Raw genomic sequence first — 24,165 nt, 5'->3', positions numbered from 1 at the left:
AGTTCGGGAACAGTGACCACAATTCAGTAAGCTTTAAGGTACTGATGGATAAAGATAAGTGTAGTCCTCAAGTTAAGGTGCTAAATTGGGGGAAGGCTAATTACAACAATATTAGGCAGGGACTGAAGAATGTAGATTGGGGGCAGATGTTTGTGGGCAAATCCACATTTGGCATGTGGGAGGCTTTCAAGTGTAAGTTGATAAGGATTCGGGACCGGTACATTCCTGTAAGGATGTAGGATAAGTATGGCAAGTTTTGGGAACCTTGGATAACGAGAGATATGAGCCTAGTCAAAGAGAAAAAGGAAGCATTTGTCAAAGCTAGGAGGCTGGGAACACGCTAAGCAAATGTGGAATACAAGGAAAGTAGAAAGAAACTTAAGGAAGGAGTAAGGAGGGCTAAAAGGGTCACGAAAAAGCATTGGCCAGCAGGATTAAGGAAAATCCCAAGGCTTTTTATACATATATAAAGAGCAAGAGCGTAGCCAGGGAGAGGGTTGGCCCACTCAAGAACAGGGGAGGGAACCTATGCGTGGAGCTAGAGGAAATGGGCGAGGTATTAAATGAGTACTTTGCATCAGTATTCACCAAAGGGAAGGACTTGGTGGATGATGAATCTGGGAAAGGGTGTGTAGTTTGAGTCATGTTGAGATCAAAAAGGAGGAGCTATTGGGTTCTTGAGAAACATTAAGGTAGACAAGTCCCCAGGGCCTGATGGGATATACCCCAGAATACTGAGAGAGGCAAGAGAGGAAATTGCTGGGGCCTTGAGAGAAATCTTTGTATCCTCACTGGCTACAGGGGAGGTCCCAGAGGATTGGAGAATAGCCAATGTTGTCCCTTTGTTGAAGAAGGGTAACAAGAATAATCCAGGTAATTACAGGCCGTTGAGCCTTACATCAGTGGTAGGGAAATTATTGGAGAGGATTCTTTGAGACAGGATTTATTCCCACTTGGAAATAAGTGGACGTATTAGCGAGAGGCAACATGGTTTTGTGAAGGGAAGGTCATGTCTCACTAACTTGATCGAGTTTTTCGAGAAAGTGACGAAGATGATTGAGGGTAGGGCAGTGGATGTTGTCTACATGAACTTCAGTAAGGCGTTTGATAAGGTCCCTCATGGCAGGCTGGTGTAGAAGGTGAAGTCGCATGGGATCAGAGGTGAGCTGGCATGGTGAATGCAAAACTGGCTCGGTCAAAGACGACAGAGGCTAGCAGTGGAGGGGTGCGTTTCTGTGACAAGTGGCGTTCCTCAGGGATCGATGCTGGGACCGTTGCTGTTTGTAATATATATAAATGATTTGGAGGAAAATGTAACTGGTTTGATTAGTAAGTTTGCGAATGACACAAAGGTTGGTGGATTTGCGGAAAGCGATGAGGACCATCAGGATACAGCAGGATATAGATCGGTTGGAGACTTGGGCGGAGAGATGGCAGATGGAGTTTAATGTGGACAAATGAGAAGTCATGCCTTTTGGAAGGTCTAATACAGATTGGATATATACAATTATTGGCAGAACCCATAAGAGTATTGATAGGCAGAGGGATCTGGGTGTACAGGTACACAGGTCTCTGAAAGTGGCAACACAAGTGGAGAAGGCAGTCAAGAAGGCATACGGCATGCTTGCCTTCATCGGCCGGGACATTGAGTTTAAAAATTGGCAAGTCATGTTGCAGCTTTATTCAATCTTAGTTAGGTTAGGCCGCACTTGGAATATAGTGTTCAATTCTGGTCGCCACATTACGAGAAGGATGTGGAGGCTTTGGAGAGAGTACAGCAAAGATTTACCAGGATGTTGCCTGGCATGGAGGACATTAGCTACGAGGAAAAGTTGGAGAAACTTGGTTTGTTCTCACTGGAACAACGGAGGTTGAAGGGTGACCTGATGGATGTCTGCAAGGTTATGAGAGGCATGGACAGAGTGGATAGTCAGAAGCTTTTTCCTAGGGTGGAAGAGTCAATTACTAGGGGGCAAGGTTTAAAGGAGATGTACAAGGCAAGTTTTTTACATAGAGGTTGGTGGGTGCCTGGAACTTGTTGCCGGGGAAGGTAGTGGAAGCGAATATGATAGTGACTTTTAAGGGGCAACTTGACAAATACGTGAATAGGATGGGAATGGAGGGATGTGGTCCCTGGAAGGGAGGAGGTTTTAGTTAAGTCGGGCAGCATGGTTGGTACAGGCTTGGAGGGCCGAAGGGCTTGTTCCTGTGCTGTAATTTTTTTTGTTCTCTTTGTTTTTAGTTGTGGACTCTCCCACAATCGGGAACATTCTTTCTGAATCTACCTTGTCTAACCCTGTTAGAATGTTATAAGTTTCTATGAGATCCCCTCTCACTCTTCTAAACTCCAATGAATATAATCATAACTGGTTTAGTCTCTCCTCGTATGACAGACCTGTCATCCCAGGAATCAGCCTGATAAACCTTTGCTTCACTCCTTCCATAGAAAGAACATCGTTCCTTAGGTAAAGACACCAAAACTGCACACAATATTTCAGATGTGGCCTCACCCACACCCTGTACAATTGTAGTAAAACATCCCTATTCCTATACTCAAATCTTCTTCCTATGAAGACCAACATACCATTTGCCTTATTTACTGCCTGCTGTATCTACACGCTTACTTTCAGCAACTGATGCACGAGGAAACCAAGGTCTTGCTGAGTATACACCTCTCTCAATTTACACCTGTTCAAATAATAACCTGTCTTCCTATTTTTGCTACTGAAGTAGATAACATATTTATCCACGTTATACTGCATCTCCCGTGCATTTGTCCACTCAGCCTATCCAAATCACACCGAAGCATCTCTGCACCCTCCCACCCAAATTTGTATCATCTGCAAATTTGGAGATAATACATTTAGTTCCATCGTCCAAATCATTAATATATATTTATGATAGAGGGAAGGTTGTTAATGAAGCAGCTGAAGACAATTGACCAACAATCACAACACCTTTGTGCTAGCTATTACTCCAGCAATTGCAGAGTTCTCCCCCCTGATTTCCATTGACTTCAATTTAATTAGGGCTGCTTGATGCCACACTTGGTCAAATGCTGCCTTGATTTCAAGGATGATCACTCCCACCTCACTTCTGCAGTTCAGCTCTTCTGTCCATGTTTGAAGGCTGTAATTGGTTCAGGAGCCAAGTCAAGGATCCGTGAGCAGGTTATTGATGAGTGCCGCTTGATGACACTGTCAACGGCACCTTCCTTCACTTGACTGCACTGCTTCTTGAGGGTAAACTTGATGGTGACGGTTCAGATTCGATCTATTCTGCTTTCTGTGAGCAATTTTCCACGTTGTTATGTTGATAGTGTAGTTCTTCTGGATCGGTTTGGTTTGGGGCGTAGCTTGTTCTGGAATACAAATGTTCCAACACTGCAGCCAAGATGTTATCGGGACACATGGCCTTGCTATATCTAATGCTTTCCATCACCATTTCTTGAACGCATTGGCGTGCATTGAATTAGCTGAAGGTTGGCATGTGTGATGCTGGGGACCTTTGGAGAATACTGTAAGGTGTTCTGTTGACCGAAGTTACCATCAAATCCCAGGAATTAAACAGTAACCAAATTTACTAATGGACTTGTTTTAAAGTGTATAATCACTTGAGCTGAAAGTCAGTATATGTGATATAGACGATATAAGACTAACTGCTTGCTTGTATTTTAAGTTAGTTGCGTAGAAATTAGGAGCAGGAATGGGCCACTCAGCCCCTCAAGCCAGCTCCATTCAATAAAACCATGGTTTATTTGACTGAAACCTCAACCCCACATTCCTGCCAATAACCTTTCACCCCCTTGTTCATCAAGAATCTATTTAGTTCTGCCTTAATAAATATTCAAAGATTCTGCTTCCACAACCTTTTGGGGAAGAGAGTTGGCAGAAGTGGCTGGTGAGATAGTTGCTGCATTGGTTTTATATTTCCAAGATTCCCTAGGTTCAGGGAAGGTTGAAGATGGATTTCTAGCTGGGAGTCGAGGCTTCAGTAAATGGTAGCAAGAAGTGGTATTGGTCCAAGAATGATTGAGAGTGGTGCCTAATGTGAGGGGCAGGACTGGAAATTGAACAAGAGTTAGTGGACTCTAGTGGGACCAGGAGGAAGATAAGAGATGGTTGTGGAATTGCATGCATAATGTAGGGTTTGGCACCTGCAAATTTGTTCTTGATGAACTTGTAGAAATTTTACAAAAACAATTGTGCTTGGAGCCATGCTGAGAGTTGGTGGGTGTTCAGACTGCATGCTAGTTACAAAACGTTTATAGTTCAATGCAAAAAAAAACAAACTAGTGAAGAGTGGAGTTCATAGAAAAAACAGTTGTGAACATTGGAAAAGATAAAGGGTGATAAAGGGTGATTATTGGTTTACAATGGGAACAATAGGAAGATTTTAAAAACATTTTTAATAAATGGTATATGCTAAAAACTACATAATCTTTAATGGAAATGGTGGAAGGAAATTTGGTGTGTTAAATTAATTTTGGAAGAAGCAACTAAACTAATACAGCTTGCTGGCCTTCTACCTGATTTTATACAAACAGTTTTTTCTGATATCTTGTGGAAATTGGACTATCATGTTTAATCATCAGAGTTTTGTTAACGTAAGTTTCTTTGAATTGGTAAATACTTTTTCTGATGCTTCGGCCATCTTAATTATTTTATGGTATGCAAGGGGGTGTAAGGTTATCGGGTGGATGGGAATGTGGAGTTGGAATTTCAATCAGATCAGCCATGATCTTATTGAATGGCGAAGCAAACTCGAGGGGCTCAGTTCAGGGATTTTTTGTGCATTTGAGTATTTTCTATGAAATCAGTTCTTTATCTGGGTGTTCTTGATTTTATCAATCCAGTGCATCTCAGCATCTTGTCAACAATACCAATTTAGATACAAGCACAAAAGCAAATTACTGCGGATGCTGGAATCTGAAACCAAAAGAGAAAATGCTGGAAAATCTCATCCCTTTGACAAAGGGTCATCTGGACTCAAAGTCAGCTCTTTTCTCTCCTTGCAGATGCTACCAGACCTGCTGAGATTTTCCAACATTTTCTCTTACCAATTTAGATATGTTCAAATTTGGAAGGAGCTCCAAGTGTAATGTGAAGTGCTAACATGTTCATTCCAGTTTCCAAGCAGAGCTTTTCTGTTTTACGGCTGCTTTCTTGCTATGTGAATTGATCTTAAAGTATTGATCTGTTTTGAATTCAGCTCTTTCAAGAGCTGATGAGGATTTAAGACTCTAGATCAGAGCTGATCAAAACTTACCAACATTTGAGCTTTAGTAAGAACTCTGATATTTGACATAGGGGCTATTCATGTCTAATAATCAGGTGCCTTTTGAAACCACAATTGATTGGGTTTGCTTTTGGTGGTGCCATATTACTTTTTGTGTGCGAATTATGCACAGTCTGGAAAACACAACATATTTTCAAGTTTCTTTTTCTAGAAAACATAAACACAGTGGCTACAAGAGCAGGTCAGATGCTAGGAATAATGCGGCGGGTAACTCACCTGACTCCCCAAAGTCAGGAGTGTGATGGAATACTCCCCACTTGCCTGGATGGGTGAAAGATCCTTAGATAGCACCTTCCAAACCCACGACCACTTCCATCTAAAAAGACATGGGTAACAGTTACATGGGAACACCACCTACAAGTTCCCCTCCAAGCTACTCACCGTCCTGATTTGGAAATATATCGCCGTTTCTTCACAGACGCTGGGACAAAATCCTGGAATTCCTCCCTAACGGCATTGTGGGTCAACCCACAACACGTGAACTACAGCGATTCAAGAAGGCAGGTCACTACCAGCTTCTCTATGGCAACTAGGGGTGGGCAATAAATGCTGGCCAGCCAGTGACACCCATGTCCTACAAATTAATTTTTTAAAAGTTTAATTTTGGAGTGAGAGCAAGTTATCTAATAATTCCATTTCAACTTGCTTGACAAGATTAGAGGCTGGCAGAGTGCTCAAATTGATTTTGGAAACTATCCCAGAAGAATTATGTGACATTTACATCGTCATAACAAACTGACAATGTAAAAGAAGTAGTGTCACAATTGATAAAGCCACAGAGACCAGAAAATATGTTTTTCTACAGATACCCCCAGTGATAAAACTCCTGAGATGGTCATATTTGCTGTTTACAGCTGAGTACTTTAGCTCACGTGTACAAGCCAGTGAAGCGGGCTTGCTGACCTGAATGGGCCTACATCCATGATGAGAAAAGATGCAGTTGTGCTAGCTGTTATAGAAACCATTGATATTGTATGCAATACCATTTATGATGCACCCAGAGTCTGTAGCTGTTTTTGCAGAATTGCTTCATGAGGTTCTACAAAATAAAATGTGCCACAGAAAGGCCAATTCTGGGTTAAGTTAACTTTTTTTTAGTGCGCCCAAGTTTATCACAGTGATTTGATTTTTTAAAATCTTATTATAAAATTGGAAAAATAGAATAAAAATGAAAAGTATTTTCACGACAGAGAAGAGAGAATTGTTCAATGCTCTTGTGGTGTGAAAATAACTTTTTTCTGACTTAATGAAACAAGATACGAGAGTCAGCGTGTTATAGGTCCTTTGGTTAGTTTCTGGTGTCATTTAATTTCTGCAGATGTTCAGATAACATACTGATATTATTTCCACCCTTTCCTGTATTTCCAGGAGAAGATGGATCTGGTAAAACCACTTTAATAGCAAAATTACAAGGTGTAGAGGACTACAAGAAAGGGAGAGGAATGGAGTTTTTGTACCTCGATGTTCATGATGAAGACATTGATGGTGAGTGCCATGCCATGGTTGGAAAAGTTTTTTTTTTCATTAGTAGTATTGCAACAAGTATTGTGTGTCCGTGCATCCGTGTGCATGTGTGTGGTCAACCATGGCATTGTCATTGCCCAGCTCAGTCCTGGGTGCCGCCTTAACTATTCAGTATGAGCCAAAGCATTTTGGGTGGCTTCTCCGTCCAGCCCAGAATGTTGTCTGTAATCCCCAGGAAATCCATCCTCAGCTCCCTCTTGTTCCTCATCAATTTGCTGTTCCCTGGTGACATGACCATTCGCCCACTTCCTACCCTGCAAGTTTCATGGCATGATAATATGACACAGTGTCTGGACTCAACTCTACCCACATATGACACAGTGTCTGGAAAGGCTCAGTAAACCAAGGTCCACCACACTACGAAAACAAAAAGGGACGGTCAATAGGGAATTAAAGGTGCTATATTTAAATGCCCGCAGTGTCCGGAACAAGGTAGATGAGCTTGTGGCCCAGATTGTGACTGGCAGGTATGATGTGGTAGGCATCACAGAGACGTGGTTGCAGGGGGTTCAGGACTGGCAGTTAAACATCCAAGGATTCACAACCTATCGAAAAGACAGAGAGGTGGGTAGAGGGGGCGGGGTTGCCTTGTTAATTAGAAATGAAATTAAATCAATAGCACTAAACGACATAGGGTCAGACGATGTGGAGTCTGTGTGGGTAGAGTTGAGGAACCACAAAGGCAAAAAAACCATAATGGGAGTTATGTACAGGCCTCCTGACAGTGGTCAGGACCAGGGGCACAAAATGCACCACGAAATAGAAAGGGCATGTCAGAAAGGCAAGGTCACAGTGATCATGGGGGATTTCAATATGCAGGTGGACTGGGTAAATAATGTTGCCAGTGGACCCAAAGAAAGGGAATTCATTGAATGTTTACAGGATGGCTTTTTGGAACAGCTTGTGATGGAGCCCACGAGGGAACAGGCTATTCTGGACTTAGTGTTAGATCTTAAAGTAAGGGAACACTTGGGAAGCAGTGATCATAATATGGTAGAATTCAGTCTGCAATTTGAAAGAAGGAAGGCAGAATCAGATGTGAAGGTTCTACAGTTAAATAAAGGTAATTACAGGCGCATGAGGGAGGAACTGACAAAAATTGACTGGAAGCAGAGCCTAGTGGGAAAGACAGTAGAACAGCAATGGCAGGAGTTTCTGGGAGTAATTGAGGACACAGTGCAGAGGTTCATCCCAAACATAGAAAGGTTATCAGAGGGGGGATTAGGCAGCCATGGCTGACAAAGGAAGTCAGGGAATGCATCAAGGCAAAAGAGAGAGCCTATAATGTGGCAAAGAGTAGTGGGAAGTCAGAAGATTGGGAAGGCTATAAAAACAAACAGAGGATAACAAATAGAGAAATAAGGAAGGAGAGGATCAAATATGAAGGTAGGCTAGCCAGTAACATTAGGAATGATAGTAAAAGTTTCTTTAAATACATTAAAAACAAACGGGAGGCAAAAATAGACATTGGGCCGCTCCAAAATGACGCTGGTAATCTAGTGATGGGAGACAAGGAAATAGCTGAGGAACTTAATAAGTACTTTGCGTCAGTCTTCACAGTAGAAGACACAAGTAATATCCCAACAATTCAGGAAAGTCAGGGGGCAGAGTTGAATATGGTTGCCATCACAAAGGAGAAAGTGCTGGAGAAACTAAAAGGTCTGAAAATTGATAAATCTCCGGGCCCAGATGGGCTACATCCTAGAGTTCTAAAGGAGATAGCTGAAGAAATAGTGGAGGCGTTAGTTATGATCTTTCAAAAGTCACTGGAGTCAGGGAAAGTCCCAGAGGATTGGAAAATCGCTGTTGTAACCCCACTGTTCAAGAAGGGAACAAGAAAAAAGATGGAAAATTATAGGCCAATTAGCCTAACCTCAGTTGTTGGCAAAATTCTAGAATCCATCGTTAAGGATGAGATTTCTAAATTCTTGGAAGTGCAGGGTCGGATAAGGACAAGTCAGCATGGATTTAGTAAGGGGAGGTCGTGCCTGACAAACCTGTTAGAGTTCTTTGAAGAGATAACAAATAGGTTAGACCAAGGAGAGCCAATGGATGTTATCTATCTTGACTTCCAAAAGGCCTTTGACAAGGTGCCTCACGGGAGACTGCTGAGTAAAATAAGGGCCCATGGTATTCGAGGCAAGGTACTAACATGGATTGACGATTGGCTGTCAGACAGAAGGCAGAGAGTTGGGATAAAAGGTTCTTTCTCAGAATGGCAACTGGTGACAAGTGGTGTCCCGCAGGGTTCAGTGTTGGGGCCACAGCTGTTCTCTTTATATATTAACGATCTAGATGACGGGACTGGGGGCATTCTGGCCAAGTTTGCCGATGATACAAAGATAGGTGGAGGGGCAGGTAGTATTGAGGAGGTGGGGAGGCTGCAGAAAGATTTAGACAGTTTAGGAGAGTGGTCCAAGAAGTGGCTGATGAAATTCAACGTGGGCAAGTGCGAGGTCTTGCACTTTGGAAAAAAGAATAGAGGCATGGACTATTTTCTAAACGGTGACAAAATTCATAATGCTAAAGTGCAAAGGGACTTGGGAGTCCTAGTCCAGGATTCTCTAAAGGTAAACTTGCAGGTTGAGTCCGTAATTAAGAAAGCAAATGTAATGTTGTCATTTATCTCAAGAGGCTTGGAATACAAAAGCAGGGATGTACTTCTGAGGCTTTATAAAGCACTGGTTAGGCCCCATTTGGAGTACTGTGAGCAATTTTGGGCCCCACACCTCAGGAAGGACATACTGGTACTGGAGCGGGTCCAGCGGAGATTCACATGGATGATCCCGGGAATGGTAGGCCTGACATACGATGAACGTCTGAGGATCGTGGGATTGTATTCATTGGAGTTTAGGAGGTTGAGGGGAGATCTAATAGAAACTTACAAGATAATGAACGGCTTAGATAGGATGGACGTAGGGAAGTTGTTTCCATTAGCAGGGGAGACTAGGACGCGGGGGCACAGCCTTAGAATAAAAGGGAGTCACTTTAGAACAGAGATGAGGAGAAATTTCTTCAGCCAGAGAGTGGTAGGTCTGTGGAATTCATTGCCACAGAGGGCTGTGGAGGCCGAGACGTTAAGCGTCTTCAAGACAGAAATTGATAAATTCTTGATTTCTCGAGGAATTAAGGGCGATGGGGAGAGAGCGGGTAAATGGAGTTGAAATCAACCATGATTGAATGGTGGAGTGGACTTGATGGGCCGAATGGCCTTACTTCCGCTCCTATGTCTTATGGTCTTATAATGCAGCATGACCTGTTATTTAATGTTCCCTGGCTGCCACTTCTCGGCATCATCACCACCACCGTTATTGCAGCATGCCTACTAGGAGTTGGAAAGAAATTTGGCTTATGACATGATATAGATTTACCTTTAAGGGGCATATCTTGCACTTTTGTCAATCACTACCACATCAGCAGGATGTGATGTATTAGTTCAAAACTTGCATTGAGCCTACAAGCAGTATTAATTAAGGTCAGTTGGGCAATCAACAGTTTCCCAGTTAATTCTATCTCTATATCATAACTTCAGATTTAAAAAAACCCACATTATTGCTTTGCCAATCCCTGGTATATGATTGACATGCTTATGTAAAGAGAAGAATATAACACCGCTAACCATTGCTTTCACTGTGTGTCATTTGTATGACATACTATCATTAGGGTGTTTCCAAACAAGCATCCAACATTATACTTAGTCGGATATTTATGTATCTTTATGACATCCAGTCTGCTATCTCAGATTCTCCTCCTCGTGCACTGACCATTTGCCAAAGCTGAATAATTTACTTATTTTTAAGCACATATTGACGCAGGTGGGTGGATACAGAGCATAGCTTGTAGCTTGACGTGTTGAACATTCTTCTTTGGTCTTCCTATTTTAGACATGTCAGATGGATATAAGCATGGCAAATGGCTATACTTAAAAGTTAAATGCATTTTGTGCAATTAGCACAAAGAGTCATGAAAATCTCTGTGTAAGTACAAAGAGAAACATGGTCTGAAAGTTGTTGCTAAACTGCAGAATTAATTTACTTTTAGTAATCTAACGTTTTCCATGAATTCCCTAGCAGGCCTGAATATTATATGACTTTGTTCCGAGACCTTTAGATGAAGATGCAAACCAGTGGTGTACATTAATTGGCTGTTTCATTTTCCTTATGTGGGATCGTGTATTAACAGATCACACTCGGTGCAATGTTTGGATCTTGGATGGTGACACTTACCATAAAGGCCTCCTGAAATTTGCAGTTACATCTGACAATATTAAAGACACTTTACTTATGTTGGTGGTGGACATGTCACGGCCTTGGATGGTAATGGATTCATTACAGAAGTGGGCCAATGTTGTTCGAGAACACATTGACAAACTAAAAATACCACCAGAAGAAATGAAAGAAATGGAACAGAGCTGTAAGTACTATGATGAATGGACATAGATAATGTTATGACGTGATAAATTACTTACTGCTTCGATAGATGCTCAGAAGGTTTTGGCATTAGATTTGATATACCATGTTCATTTAAAGCTGCTATTCCCTCCAATAACATAAAAGCATGTACAATATTTGCAAAATTGTATTCTCCTCTTCTCCACACAATATCCTGATGGAAACTAAGGAGTGATTGTGACTTTATCCCCTAAGTCGTTCAAATGACAGCCTAGCAGTTGCTAACATGATGAATTTTACCTGTTGTCCTCAGTATTGATGCAAAATGTCCACACAGAAGAATTGACATTTGTGACCAAACAACATTAAGTTCAGCAAGAAAATGTCATTTTATACCATAGTGGCGACATTTTGTATTTTACTTTGGGCCAGGAGTGCTCATCTTGAACTCCTGGAATTGAAGTCTATCCTGTTTATAATACCTATTCTATAAACACTTGACATTGCCTCAGTATCTCAATACCTTCAATTTCTCTTTCCATATTTTCAATAGGAGGATTAAAGTATTAGATTGTTAAAGTGCTCAGTTAATTTAGCTCTTTTATATTCTATAAAGTATACAAAAATTAGATACCTTCTTTTGAATCCATGTTTTTCCTGAACAGAAATTTAATGTGCATATTGAGTATGGTAGCTTGCAGAGTACTAAACAGTTCTTGCTTTGATTCCATGTTCAGATGATTATCAGATATAATCATGTGGCAAATACCCTTCAAGTCAACAGCACTAAATATACCTCCTGAAGGCGACACAGTATTTTCTTCCCCATTTCCTAAAACAATCTTTGTAATCTGGCAGCTTTTGAGGAAAAAACATTGTGTTGTAACAATGGTTGTTGGGATAACTGTCTTAGTTTTTGCTCAGCCACTTGACTTTCTCCTTGTGAAACCGTAAAGGGTGGAACATTGCATTGTTTTTTAAGAATGGAATCTGGTAGCTTAGTATTTTCCAATTCATGATGCTTTGCCACTACTTTGGATTGGAATGTTTCTTGGGTATATGACTGAGAACTTTGAGCTGATTTGGAGGTAACCTTCTTACTGCTGATGATAAGTACTATGATTGTGTCGAAGTCTGGACTTCAAGTTTGACTTTAACACAAACACACATTAACACAAGATACTTAACCAACAGATTTTCTTTATTTACTTGCTAGCAAGGGGAGAGTCTTGACACAATGGGTCAGAGACACCACTCCACCGGACAAAGAAAATCATCCTGGTTTATACAATTCTGCAGCTCACAGTCAGTTGGACACAATCCAATCAAAAGTGTTACAAATGACATACTTTACTTATTGATCAATAGAAAAAATACTGAGCCACCCTGATCTGAGATCACAATACCTCGAGGGATACTCCAATATATCATCCTTAAGCCTGTCCTCTAGTCTCTTAGTCAGTCCTCATGTCTTTATTTTGATATCAGCCTACAAAGCATTTTCACTAAAACAGTCTCACTTGGGCATCCTTTAATTGATAAAGAGGGCCTACAAAAGCCATTAGTATTTTATGGCCTTGTCAGTGAAGTTAACTGAATCTCTAAGGGATGTGATCAACTCAACACGCCTTCAGGATATTCCCCGATTTATAGCCCTAATAAGTTTGTTTATTGCCAACACAATGAAACGCACGTATACATTGCTTATCAATTCAGTGACTGAGCTTTTTATCACTACCTACAATTTTGAGGAGTGTCATCATGTTACCATTAATTCTTGTCAGTTTCCACTAAGTCCCCTACCATAACTCATTTGTTAGCTAAGACATTAATGTTTTTCTGACTCTGTTTTGATTAGAAACTGTGAAGGCAGCTTCATTAAAACTCACTCTTGTATCAGATGTTTCTGATAAGGTGTCTGGTAAGGCAATTAAGTGTCCTTTATGACCTTGTGATTCCAATAGTTGGGTGTTCTAAAGGACAGTAACATATGTTTAGTATCAAAGGGCACTCTAACTGTGCATCTAAGTTTCTTTGTTTAACTTTAAAAATGTATAGAAGATGTATTTATATGTATGGACTAATTAAAGGTATTGCATGTATCCTTAAAACTACAAAGTATTTAAAACACCTAATTACAATTACTAACAAAATTGCTCCCCATTGATAGTGAATTCTACATCTAAGTCCAAAGATGTGCAGGTTAGGTTGATTGGCCAGGTTAAAAATTGCCCCTTAGAGTCCTGGGATGTGTAGGTTAGCGGGATTAGCGGGTAAATATGTGGGGGTAGGGCCTGGGTGGGATTGTGGTCGGTGCAGACTCGATGGGCCGAATGGCCTCCTTCTGCACTGTAGGGTTTCTATGATCTAAGTTGATTAAACAAAAACCATAGCAGATTCTGGCAATTTAATAGTAGGCCTTTTCTTTTCTACCTTTCTACAATTGTCTGCATATTACAGGGAAACCTCAAACTCCAGTGAGTTGGCTCAAAAGATGCTGCCACTGTTTTACGTTTTTGTTTGCACAACGGGACATAATTCCAAACCGCCAGTATGCTGCACAATTTGACTTGCTTATTCACTGTGACCCTGGTTCTTGGAATATAAAATGAAGGACATCAAGAACACCAAAAAATACATGCTTGTATATAGTTCCTTTGTCTACATCCAATGAAGTCATTTTGGAATGCAGTCACTATTGTAGTGTAGGAAACACTGTAGCCAATATGCGCACAGTATGATCCCAAAAACAGCAATGTAACAGTGAGGAGATAATATGTTCTTGTAATGTTGATTATGGGAGAAATATTGGCTAGATAACAAGAATAATTACCCTGGTCTTCCTTGAAATAGTGCTATTGGATCTTTTGCATCTATCTGAGGGAGCAGACAGGGACTCTATTTACACCTCATTCAAAAGACAGTGCATCAACCTAGATTTTTATGCTCAAAGTCTCGAGTTAAACGGGGGCAGAACATTTTCTTGAACTTCAGACTCATTTTGATGCATCTTTAGTACTTCAAAACGATGCTTTAAAATGATTTTAATTTGCACTATGAATCATTCAAAAATACATTTTTCTAGATTGAGCCTATTCTTGCAAAACTCTACTGAAAGCATAATGTAATCATGGTACAATTTTCAGTGAAGGCCACTGAATCGCCAGTGTACCTCAGTGCTCAAAAACAATAAAGGCCTGAGAGATGTTGGGCTGCATAATTGAGATGCTGCAGGCACTGCACAATGACAAATACTGTGGATGCTGGAAATCTGAAATAAGGGCAGAAAATGCTGGATAAACTCAGGCCTGGCAACATCTGTGGAGAAAGAAAAACAGTTAATGTTTCGTGTCCATGTGACCCTTCTACAGAACTGCATGTACTGTTTTCTGCAATTCACTAGCATTTTTAAATAATTGTTTTCAAGAGATTCCACCAACGTTATTTATGAAGCCACAGCACGTTTTTTTTAAGATGGTGCCTGTGGGAGGATTACATTAATTCATTTTCTTGATATTGTGTTTGCACTTGGAACACTGCAGACTTTAGGATTGAAGCAGATACTAAAATATGAGCTACCACTTCAGCAAAAACACTGATGCCCGTCTCAACCACTTTTTATTTTCCTTTTTAACCTCTGCTCCTTGCAGTAAAGTAATTTGACCTTGCGAACAGTGCCACATACTGTCAAGAAAAATTACAGTAAGAAGTCTCACAACATCAGGTTAAAGTCCAACGGGTTTATTTGGTAGCAAAAGCTTTTGCTACCAAATAAACCTGTTGGACTTTAACTGGTGTTGAGACTTCTTACTGTGTTTACTCCAGTCCAACGCCAGCATCTCCACATCAAGAAAAATACTACAGTGACAACAATAGCTGTCCATTAGGTCTCAACTGCGTTGAAGTTAACCTGCGGTTAGGAGGAGGAACTAGATACAATTGGCCATGGTGTAATCTTAATTATTATTCAGTCACACTCATATTTTAGAACGCTGTGATGAGTAACAGATGTCAGACAGCAAGACAATATTGCTGACTAAGTGGATATATTCTTTGTGGTATTTGTTCATGGTGCCAAATAATGTTTACTTGAAGATCTGCATTTCAGCTTTTCTTGCCAGGTTAACCACATGATTTAGTAACGCAGTTTGACAAGACAAGGAACTCATTGTAACTTTTTTTATTCTGTCACAAGGTGTAACTTTTTTTATTCTGTCACGAGATGTGGCTGTCACTGACTAGGCCAGTATTTATTGCTCATTCTTAATTGCCCTCGAAAGGGTGGTGGTAAACCACCACTGTAAACTGCTGCAGTCCGTGGTGCTGTGAGGAAGACAGTTTCGGGTTTTTGACCCAGCAACAGGGAAGGAATGACGATATAGTTCCAAGCCAGGATGGTGTGTGGGTTTAGCAGAACTTGCAGGGGGTGGTGTTCCTATGCATCTGCTGCCCTTGTCCTTCTGGGTGGTAAAGGTTTGGAAGATTCTGTTGAAGAAAACTTGGTGAGTTCTTACAGTGCATCTTGTAGTAACTGCTGCCCACTGTCACCACTCTGCATCAGTGGTGGAGGAAGTAAATATTTAAGGTGGTGGTGTGGTGCCAATCAAATGGGCTGCTTTGTCTTGGATGTTGTCAAGCTGCTTGTTGAAACTGCACACTCCAGGCATGTGGAGAATATTCCATCACTTTCCTGAGGCAGAGTAGAAGAACAGAGGTCAGGGAAAAGGAGATATTGACAAATTTGTCGTGGGCATAAGACAAAGGGGAATGTTAATGGTACCATTAAGGGATGAAGTGTGCTAATGGTGGCAACAGGTAAGATCGCAGAATGTGTTAATGGGAGCAACTGAACAGCAAGGTACAGGTGGCCATGTGGGGGAGGGGTGGGGTTGTATTGGGGTGGGCCAGGAAGCTGAAAAACAACTAACAACAAATGGTGGATGTGGGAGGGGGGCAAGAATTTACTGTCCTTGATGTTGGGTCCAAAAGGCTGTAACATGCCTGATTGGAAGATGTGTTTTTCCAGTTTGTGTTGGGCACCACTAAAGCATTGCCGAAGGCTTCCATAGAATCATAGAAACCCTACAATACAGAAAGAGGCCATTCGGCCCATCGAGTCTGCACCGACCACAATCCCACCCAGGCCCTACCCCCACATATTTACCCACTAATTACGCATCTCAGGACACGAAGGGCAATTTTTAGCATGGCCAATCAACCTAACCCGCACATCTTTGGCTTAGAATGGACTGAGTTGAAACGGCAAACAATTGGAAGGATGGGGTCAAGTTTATGGACAGAGCAAAGGTGTTCTGCAAAGTGGTCGCCCAGTCTGTGTTTACTATCCCCAGTGTAGAGAAGACCACTTGGGAGCAGCGAATACAGTAAACCAAATTAAAGGAGGTGCAAATGAAATGCTGCTTCACCTGAAAGGAGTGTTTGGGCCATCGGACAGTGAGGAGGGAGGATGTTAGAGGGGCAAGAGTTGCACCACCTGCAATTGCGTGGGATGGGATGAAGGGTTCAGGGCATTTTGGTAGATCGAACCGGGGCAGGACTTAATGGTGGGACATTGGGGAGAGTTATAGAACAAAGAGATCTAAGGTACAGGTTCATAGCTCCTTGAAAGTGAAGTCACAGGTGGACAGGGTGGTGAAGAAGGCATTCGACATGCTTGGTTTCATTGGTCAGAACATTGAATACAGAAGTTGGGATGTCTTGTTGAAGTTTACAAGACATTGGTAAGGCCACACTTGGAATTGTGTACAGGTCTGGTCGTCATATCATAGAAAGGATGTTATTAAACTAGAAAGGATGCAGAGAATGTTTAATAGGATGCTATTGGGACTTGATCATTTGAGTTTTACGGTGAGGCTGGGTAGACTGGAACTTTTTTCCCTGGAGCGTAGGAGGCTGAGGGGTGATCTTATAGAGGTCTATAAAATAATGAGGGGCATAGATCAGTTAGATAGTCAATATCTTTTCCCAAAGGTAGAGGAATCTAAAACTAAAGGGCATAGGTTTAAGCTAAGAGGGGAGAGATAAAAAAGAGTCCAGAGGGGCAATTTTTTCACAGAGTGGTGTCTGAAACACACTGCCAGAGGTAGTAGTGGAGGCAGGTACAATTTTGTCTTTTGGAAAGCATTTAGACAGTTACATGGGTAAGATGGGTGTGGAGGGATATGGGCCAAAGGCAGGAAATTAGGACAAGCTTAGTGGTTTAATAAAAAGGGCAGCATGGACAAGTTGGGCCAAGGCCTGTTTTCATGCTGTAAACCTCTATGACTCAATGGAGGAGTTACCCAGAGTTGCCGTAGGGAGTGGTCCCTGCGGTATGCTGATGGAGGGGGTGAGGGGAAGATGGGTTTAGTGGTGACATGCTGGAGTTTGTGAAAATGGCAGAGGATGATCTTTTGAATGCATAGGCCGGTGAGAACAAGAGGGACCTGGTCATGTTCTGGGAGGGAGGCAAAGAGGTGACCTTTGCTTTTCAGATGATGAACAGGCTTTGGGGAGTCTGGAGGTGAGAGAGTCTGCAGAATCCCCAGCCTCTGACCTGCTCTTGTAGCCACAGTTTTTATATAGATGGTCATGTCTAGCACATGAGTCGAGCAAATGTTACTTGCTACTTATCAACCCAAGCCTGAATATTGTCTAGATCTTGCTGCATATGGACAAAGACTGTTTTCTATCTGAGGAGTCCCTAATGTGCTGAATGTTGTGCAGTCATCAGCAAACATCCCCACTTTTGACCTTGTGATGGAGGGAAGTTCATTGAAGCAGCTGATGGTTTGGCCTTGAGCACTGCTGAAAAACTCCTGCGGCAATTCCCTGGAACTGAGCCAAGGGCAGTTACACTCACCTGGAGCTCAGCTCTTTTTTACAGCTCCTTTTTTCTATGTTTGGATCAAGGCCGCAATGAGGTCAGGAATTGTGACCCTGGCGAAACCAAACTAAGCATCAGCGAGCAGGTTATTGCTGAGTAAGTGCCACTTGATAGCATTGTTCACGACCCTTTTATCACTGTGCTGATGATTGAGAGTAGACCGATGTGGTGGTAATTGGCCAAGTTGGATTTGTCCTGCTTTTTGTGGACAGAACATACCCAGGCAATTTTCACATTGCCAGGTGGATGCCAGTGTTGTAGTCATAATGGAACAGCTTGGCTAGGGACATGTCTAGTTCTGGATCACAAGTCTTTCGTACTATTGTCAGGGCCCATAGTCTTTGAATATCCAGTGCCTTCAGCCATTTCTTAATTTCATGTGGAGTGAATCGAATGGGCTGAAGACTGGCATCTATGATGCTGGGGAACTCCAGAGGAGGCCTGGATGGATCATCAATTAAGTTAGGATTCTTTGCTTTTTCTCAAATAACTATTCACCGAACACAATTTATGAAATACTATATTTTTTAATTGTGGAAGAAATGCCCAAATTTGTATTCCAAACATAGCTGCTACTTAGAATTTTGCTATGATTGGCATCAGTTTCACAATGAGAAACTGCATGAACTATATTGCATATCATTGAAAATGTGTTCATGCAGCCCCTGATGAATGCAATTTTATTCCCCTTTTTTCTACATAGTGGTGAAAGAGTTTCAAGAATATGAAGAGCCAGATAAGGAAATACCAGTTTCGCCACAGCGAAGAAACCCTGTGTTACAAGAAACAGATGAAGAAAGTGTGGTCTTACCCCTCAGTTCAAATACTCTTACACATAATCTTGGGATTCCAGTCCTAATAGTTTGCACCAAGGTTTGTGTATGAAAATCTTCAAATTTGATGTATCAAATAGTTTTGCTTGATTAATTTTGTTATCTGCAAAGCCTGCCTTGTGCCCCTTCTTTTAAACCTTCAATAACTAGGGAAAATATTTGCACATTAAGAGTGGCTCTTGGTCATTGAAGTGTATATTCAGATACTTAGCTGCAAAAGTTTGGAATTCACTTCAAAATTTATTCTAACATGTAAGCTTTAGCATTTGGCAATATCTCAATTTAAATTCTCCTGGGCAAATCTTTTACTTAGCAAATGGTTGCCCTACATAATAAACAGAGTTTAGATGATGCCTGTGCTACTTTTTATAGTGCTGTGGAGCCCAAAAATGCAAGTTCAATATTCCATTAAATTCCACATAACCAAATGTTGACTGTTAATAAAATTTCTATGTATGATAATGATGAGTCTCAATGACTGTCCTTGAGGTGCTATGTTATTGACAGTCAATGCACTTGGCAACCAGCATCCCGTATCATCGTGTGGGTAGCCCTCTGAAAGTTTACTGCACAGAAAGGAGTCTTTACCATTCTTTTCCATAACACGGCATGGTAGTACTGCTGCCTCACAGTGCCAGCAATTCAAGTCTGGCCTCAGGTCACTGTCTGTGTGGGGCTTGCAGGTTAGGTTGATACGTGCAACTTCTTTGCATGGCCATAGCGTCAGGGGGACTAGCAAATACTGGTAAATACATGGGGTTATGGGGCTAAGGCCTGGGTGGGATTGTTGTTGATGCAGGCTTGATGGGCTGCATAGCCTCCTGCACTGTAGGGATTCTATGAATCTAATTCTATTGAGTGGTAGACATCTATGATGCTTCTGTTAACCTGATATGAGGTTTTAACCAGGAAAGTTCTGTGTTTTCATTTTTAACTTTAAACGGACAGCTAGATGAGTGGGTGATTCGCATGTTTTCTTGGTTTATTCCTTTCTAAATAACTCAGTAAAAATCAGAGAGCTAGTACAATTATTCTTTGTGTTATCTGCAGTGTGATGCAATTAACCTACTGGAAAAGGAACATGACTACAGAGATGAACACTTTGACTTCATTCAATCACACATCCGTAGGTTCTGCCTACAGTGTATCCTTTGTAATCTTATCTTGATACTGTAAGTGCTCCAGACATGTTCATCCACTCCTTCCCATGGCAAATATGTCAATGTTGCAAGTGAAAAGTTCTGACATTGTGATGCTCATTTCATTCAAAAGTATTGTGTATCTTGAAAAACTTTGGAAAATTACTTTCCAGTCAAAGATAATTTAGCTGTTTAAGTAAATTATTTTCTGGAGCAAAAGTTGCACAAATTATATAGAAGGTGATATACGATGAAAGGAAAGTACGCAATAAAAAATATCAAACTACAGCTACATTTAATCATTCTCCATAAAAAAAATACTGAATGAACTCTAGTTGCTTAACATTTTTAAGCTATTTGTCATTTATAAAAATGTATCTAAGTAATTCTATTTTAGCAATTACAAATGAGGGAAGGGAAATAAGATTAATGCTGCTGTTGGGCCATCTGCTTATGATGTTGATGCCCACAGTTTAGATGGCAAATTCTGTGATTCTATCTTGGTGATGATGAAGGAATGCCCATGGTGCAATGCAACGTGACTTGGAGTTCATGATATTCTGAGATTTTGCACTTTGTGTAATTCTTTATCAAGGAAAAGGGAAAGGCTGTTGAAGTAAACTTGCTAAGTTGCTGCAGTGACTGTGTTGCTGACCACTTCATAGAATCATGCAGCACAGAAGAGGCCCATCGAGTCCGCACTAGCACATTAGAAACACCTGAACTCCCATCTAATTCCATCTGCCAGCACTTGGCCCATAGCACTGAATGTTATGATGTGCCAAGATACTTTTTTAAAGGATGTCAGGCAACCCGCCTCTACCATGCTCTCAAGCAGCGCATTCCAGACCACCATCACCTTTGGGTAAAAAAGTTTTTCCTTGCATCTCCCCAAACCTCCTGCCCTTCACCTTAAACCTATATCCCCTGGTGACTGATCCTTCAACTAAGGGAAACAGCTGCTCCTTGTCCACTCTGTCTGTCTCTCCTAATCTTGTATACTCCGATCAGGTCGTCCCTCCGTCTTCTCTGCTCCAAAGAAAACTACCCAAGCCTACGCAACCGCTCTTCATAACTTAAATGTTCCAACCCAGGCAACATCCTGGTGAATCTCCTCTGCACCCCCTCCAGTGCAATCACATCCTTCCGATAATGTGGCAATCAACACTGCACACAGCACTCTAGCTGTGGCCTCACCAAAGTTCTATACAACTCCAACATGACTTCCCTGCTTTTGTAATCTATGCCTCGATTGATAAAGGCAAGTGTCCCATATGCCTTTTTCACCGACCTACTAACATGCCCTTCTGCTATCAAACATCTGTGGACCAACACACCAAGGCCCTTTGTTCCACAGAACTTCCTAGTGTCCTACCATTCATTGAATACTTTCTTGTCAAATTACTCCTTATAGAGTCATAGAGGTTTACAGCATGGGAACAGGCCCTTCGGCCAACTTGTCCATGCCGCCCTTTTTTTTATAAAACCCCTAAGCTAATCCCAATTGCCCGCATTTGGCCCATATCCCTCAATACCCATTGTACCCATGTAACTATCTAAATGCTTTTTAAAAGATAAAATTGTACCCGCCTCTACTACTACCTCTGGCAGCTTGTTCCAGACACTCACCATCCTCTGTGAAAAAATTGCCCCTCTGGACACTTTTGTATCTCTCCCCTCTCACCTTAAACCTATGCCCTCTAGTTTTAGACTCCCCTACCTTTGGGAAAAGATGTTGACTATCTACCTTGTCGACCTCATCATTTTATAGACCTCTATAAAGTCACCCCTCAGTCTCCTACGCTCCAGAGAAAAAAGTCCCAGTCTGTTGAGCCTCTCCTTATAACTCAATCCATCAAGTCCCGGTAGCATCCTAGTAAATCTTTTCTGCACTCTTTCTAGTTTAATAATATCCTTTCTATAATAGGGTGACCAGAAGTGCACACAGTATTCCAAGGGTGGCCTTACCAATGTCTTGTACAACTTCAGCAAGACGTCCCAACTCCTGTATTCAATGTTCTGACCGATGAAACCAAGCATGCCGAATGTCTTCTTCACCACTCTGTCCACCTGTGACTCCACTTTCAAGGAGCTATGAACATGTACCCCTAGATCTCTTTGTTCTGTAACTCTCCCCAACGCTCTACCATTAACTGAGTAAGTCCATATAAATGACAAATAAAGGGGGCCCAATACACATTCCTGTGATACGCCACTGGACACTGGCTTCCAGTCACTAAAGCAGCCTTCTGTCATTACCCTCTGTCTCCACTTCATCAAATTATCCTGTATCCCATGTGAATTTGCTGCCTTTACAAGTCTTCCATGTGGGACCTTGTCAAAGCCGTTGCTGAATTCCACTTAAACGACATCGACCGCACTACCTTCGTCCTCAAAAAATCCAATCAATCAATTCAATCACTTAGTCCAAGTTTAATTATTGCCCAGATCTGTTGACTACAGACATGTGCTGGTTCATTTACGGGGTCATGAGTGGTGGTGAACATTTTTGAAACATCAACCCGTAGCTTATGATGGGGCGCGGGGTAGACAGATGAGGTCAGCCATAGGCTGAGCTCTCCCCTGAGGAACTCCTGCAGTAATATGCTACGGCTGCAAGAAAGACAATCTTTGTGTCAGGTATGATTGCAACTACTGGAAGGCTTTCTACATGGTCCTGCTCTGATCTTAGTTGTGCTGTACTGGGAACTGCCATTGTACTTGGTAGATATTCATGTAACTTATTATGATGCTAATCACTTTGTTAAATCATAGCTGTTCTATGGATATCTTCTGACATCTTCCTTAATGCAGACATTTTAGATGGTGCAGCACTTATTTATACTTCAATAAAGGAAAATAAAAATATTGACTTAATGTATAAATACCTTGTCCATAAAGTATATGGATTTCCTTTCCATTCGCCAGTACTAGTTGTGGAAAAAGATGCAGTATTTATGTAAGTTTGAAGTTTTGAGTTCAAATTGTAGCCGAGTACGTTAGAAATGGAAACTTGTTTGTAACTGAAACTTGCAATTACTTCCCGATTTAAAAAAAATATTTATTCTCTTATGGTAATTTAAATGAGCTATCCTGTTTAATTCTAAACTTAGTCAAAACATAACTTGATTGTGACCCCAGTATTTTGTATTGTCTTTACGTGCATCTCATTCAGTATCCTTCGTAAAATGTGCTGTAAAATAAGTAATATTTTTGGCAATGAATACTATGATTGGTATTTCTGTGTCATGCTGACTGCCAGGAAACCCATGCAGACTTGCAAATCAAGGAATATAAGAGTGCGGAGGTAACATCTCAATACTCACTAGAGAACAAGGGCTTTGCTTAAAAATATACCATGGGGTTTTTTATTGTTATATTTCCATCACTTGCCATTGTTCGTTTAGTGTCATCCTCCACTCCTTATTTGCCCTAATCAATGAACAGCTCCATTTCAATGTTATGAGAAAACATTGTAAATTTTCTTTGGAGCAAAGAAGAGAATCTGAAATATCTGTATATCTTGATACCATCCAAATGTGATCTTGTTGGTTGGCATTAGGTTTCCTGGCATTACTAGCTTTTATTGCAAATGCTTAATGGTTCTAATTTCTCAGTTTATCATTAGCATGCATTGTGTCTCATGTTTTGGAAGACACATTAATTTACTTTGGCGGCACAATAAGTGTCAAAGTTGTTGATTTAATTCATTGATGCATTTTTTTGTAGAAGAACAAATCAAAGCAGAGTACCTCGCAGTCAGTGCTGTTAGTCTTCATGTGCTGTAAACATTTTCTATTAGATGTGTTTTGGGTTCTGAGTGTTTTAATGCTTTACTTTTTTGAAAACAAATATGTTCCATAGTCCTGCAGGATGGGACAACGAAAAGAAAATAGGAATTTTGCATGAAAATTTCCAGTCTTTAAAAGCTGATGACAAATTTGAAGATGGCATTATGAAGCCTCCAATAAGAAAGGTAATTTTTTCTGCCAGATAATATTTGTATCAAATTATGTTGACAACCTTTGAGATTCTATACCAACAGTGACTATAATAACAGTATCAAGAATCTGGAGGAATAGAAACGTCCTTAT

The 24,165-nt window shown here is 41.1% G+C and overlaps 1 protein-coding gene across 2 annotated transcripts in view; it reads left to right on the top strand.

Moving 5' to 3' along the window:
• LOC144507992 (cytoplasmic dynein 1 light intermediate chain 1-like) overlaps nt 1-24,165 on the top strand; it is a 56,398-nt gene that overhangs the window by 17,230 nt on the left and 15,003 nt on the right. For both annotated transcript variants that reach the window (XM_078235681.1, XM_078235674.1), the window contains exons 3-8: nt 6,667-6,783; nt 11,005-11,235; nt 18,803-18,972; nt 19,983-20,076; nt 22,895-23,030; nt 23,936-24,047. In XM_078235681.1, the coding sequence (XP_078091807.1) occupies nt 6,667-6,783; nt 11,005-11,235; nt 18,803-18,972; nt 19,983-20,076; nt 22,895-23,030; nt 23,936-24,047 (860 nt within the window). The remainder of the gene's footprint in view (nt 1-6,666; nt 6,784-11,004; nt 11,236-18,802; nt 18,973-19,982; nt 20,077-22,894; nt 23,031-23,935; nt 24,048-24,165) is intronic.

This window comes from Mustelus asterias, chromosome 2 (genome assembly GCF_964213995.1).
Source record: "Mustelus asterias chromosome 2, sMusAst1.hap1.1, whole genome shotgun sequence".
Lineage (NCBI taxonomy): Eukaryota > Metazoa > Chordata > Chondrichthyes > Carcharhiniformes > Triakidae > Mustelus > Mustelus asterias.
Note: the sequence above shows the minus strand (reverse complement) of the source record. Positions and strands in the feature narration are given on the sequence as shown.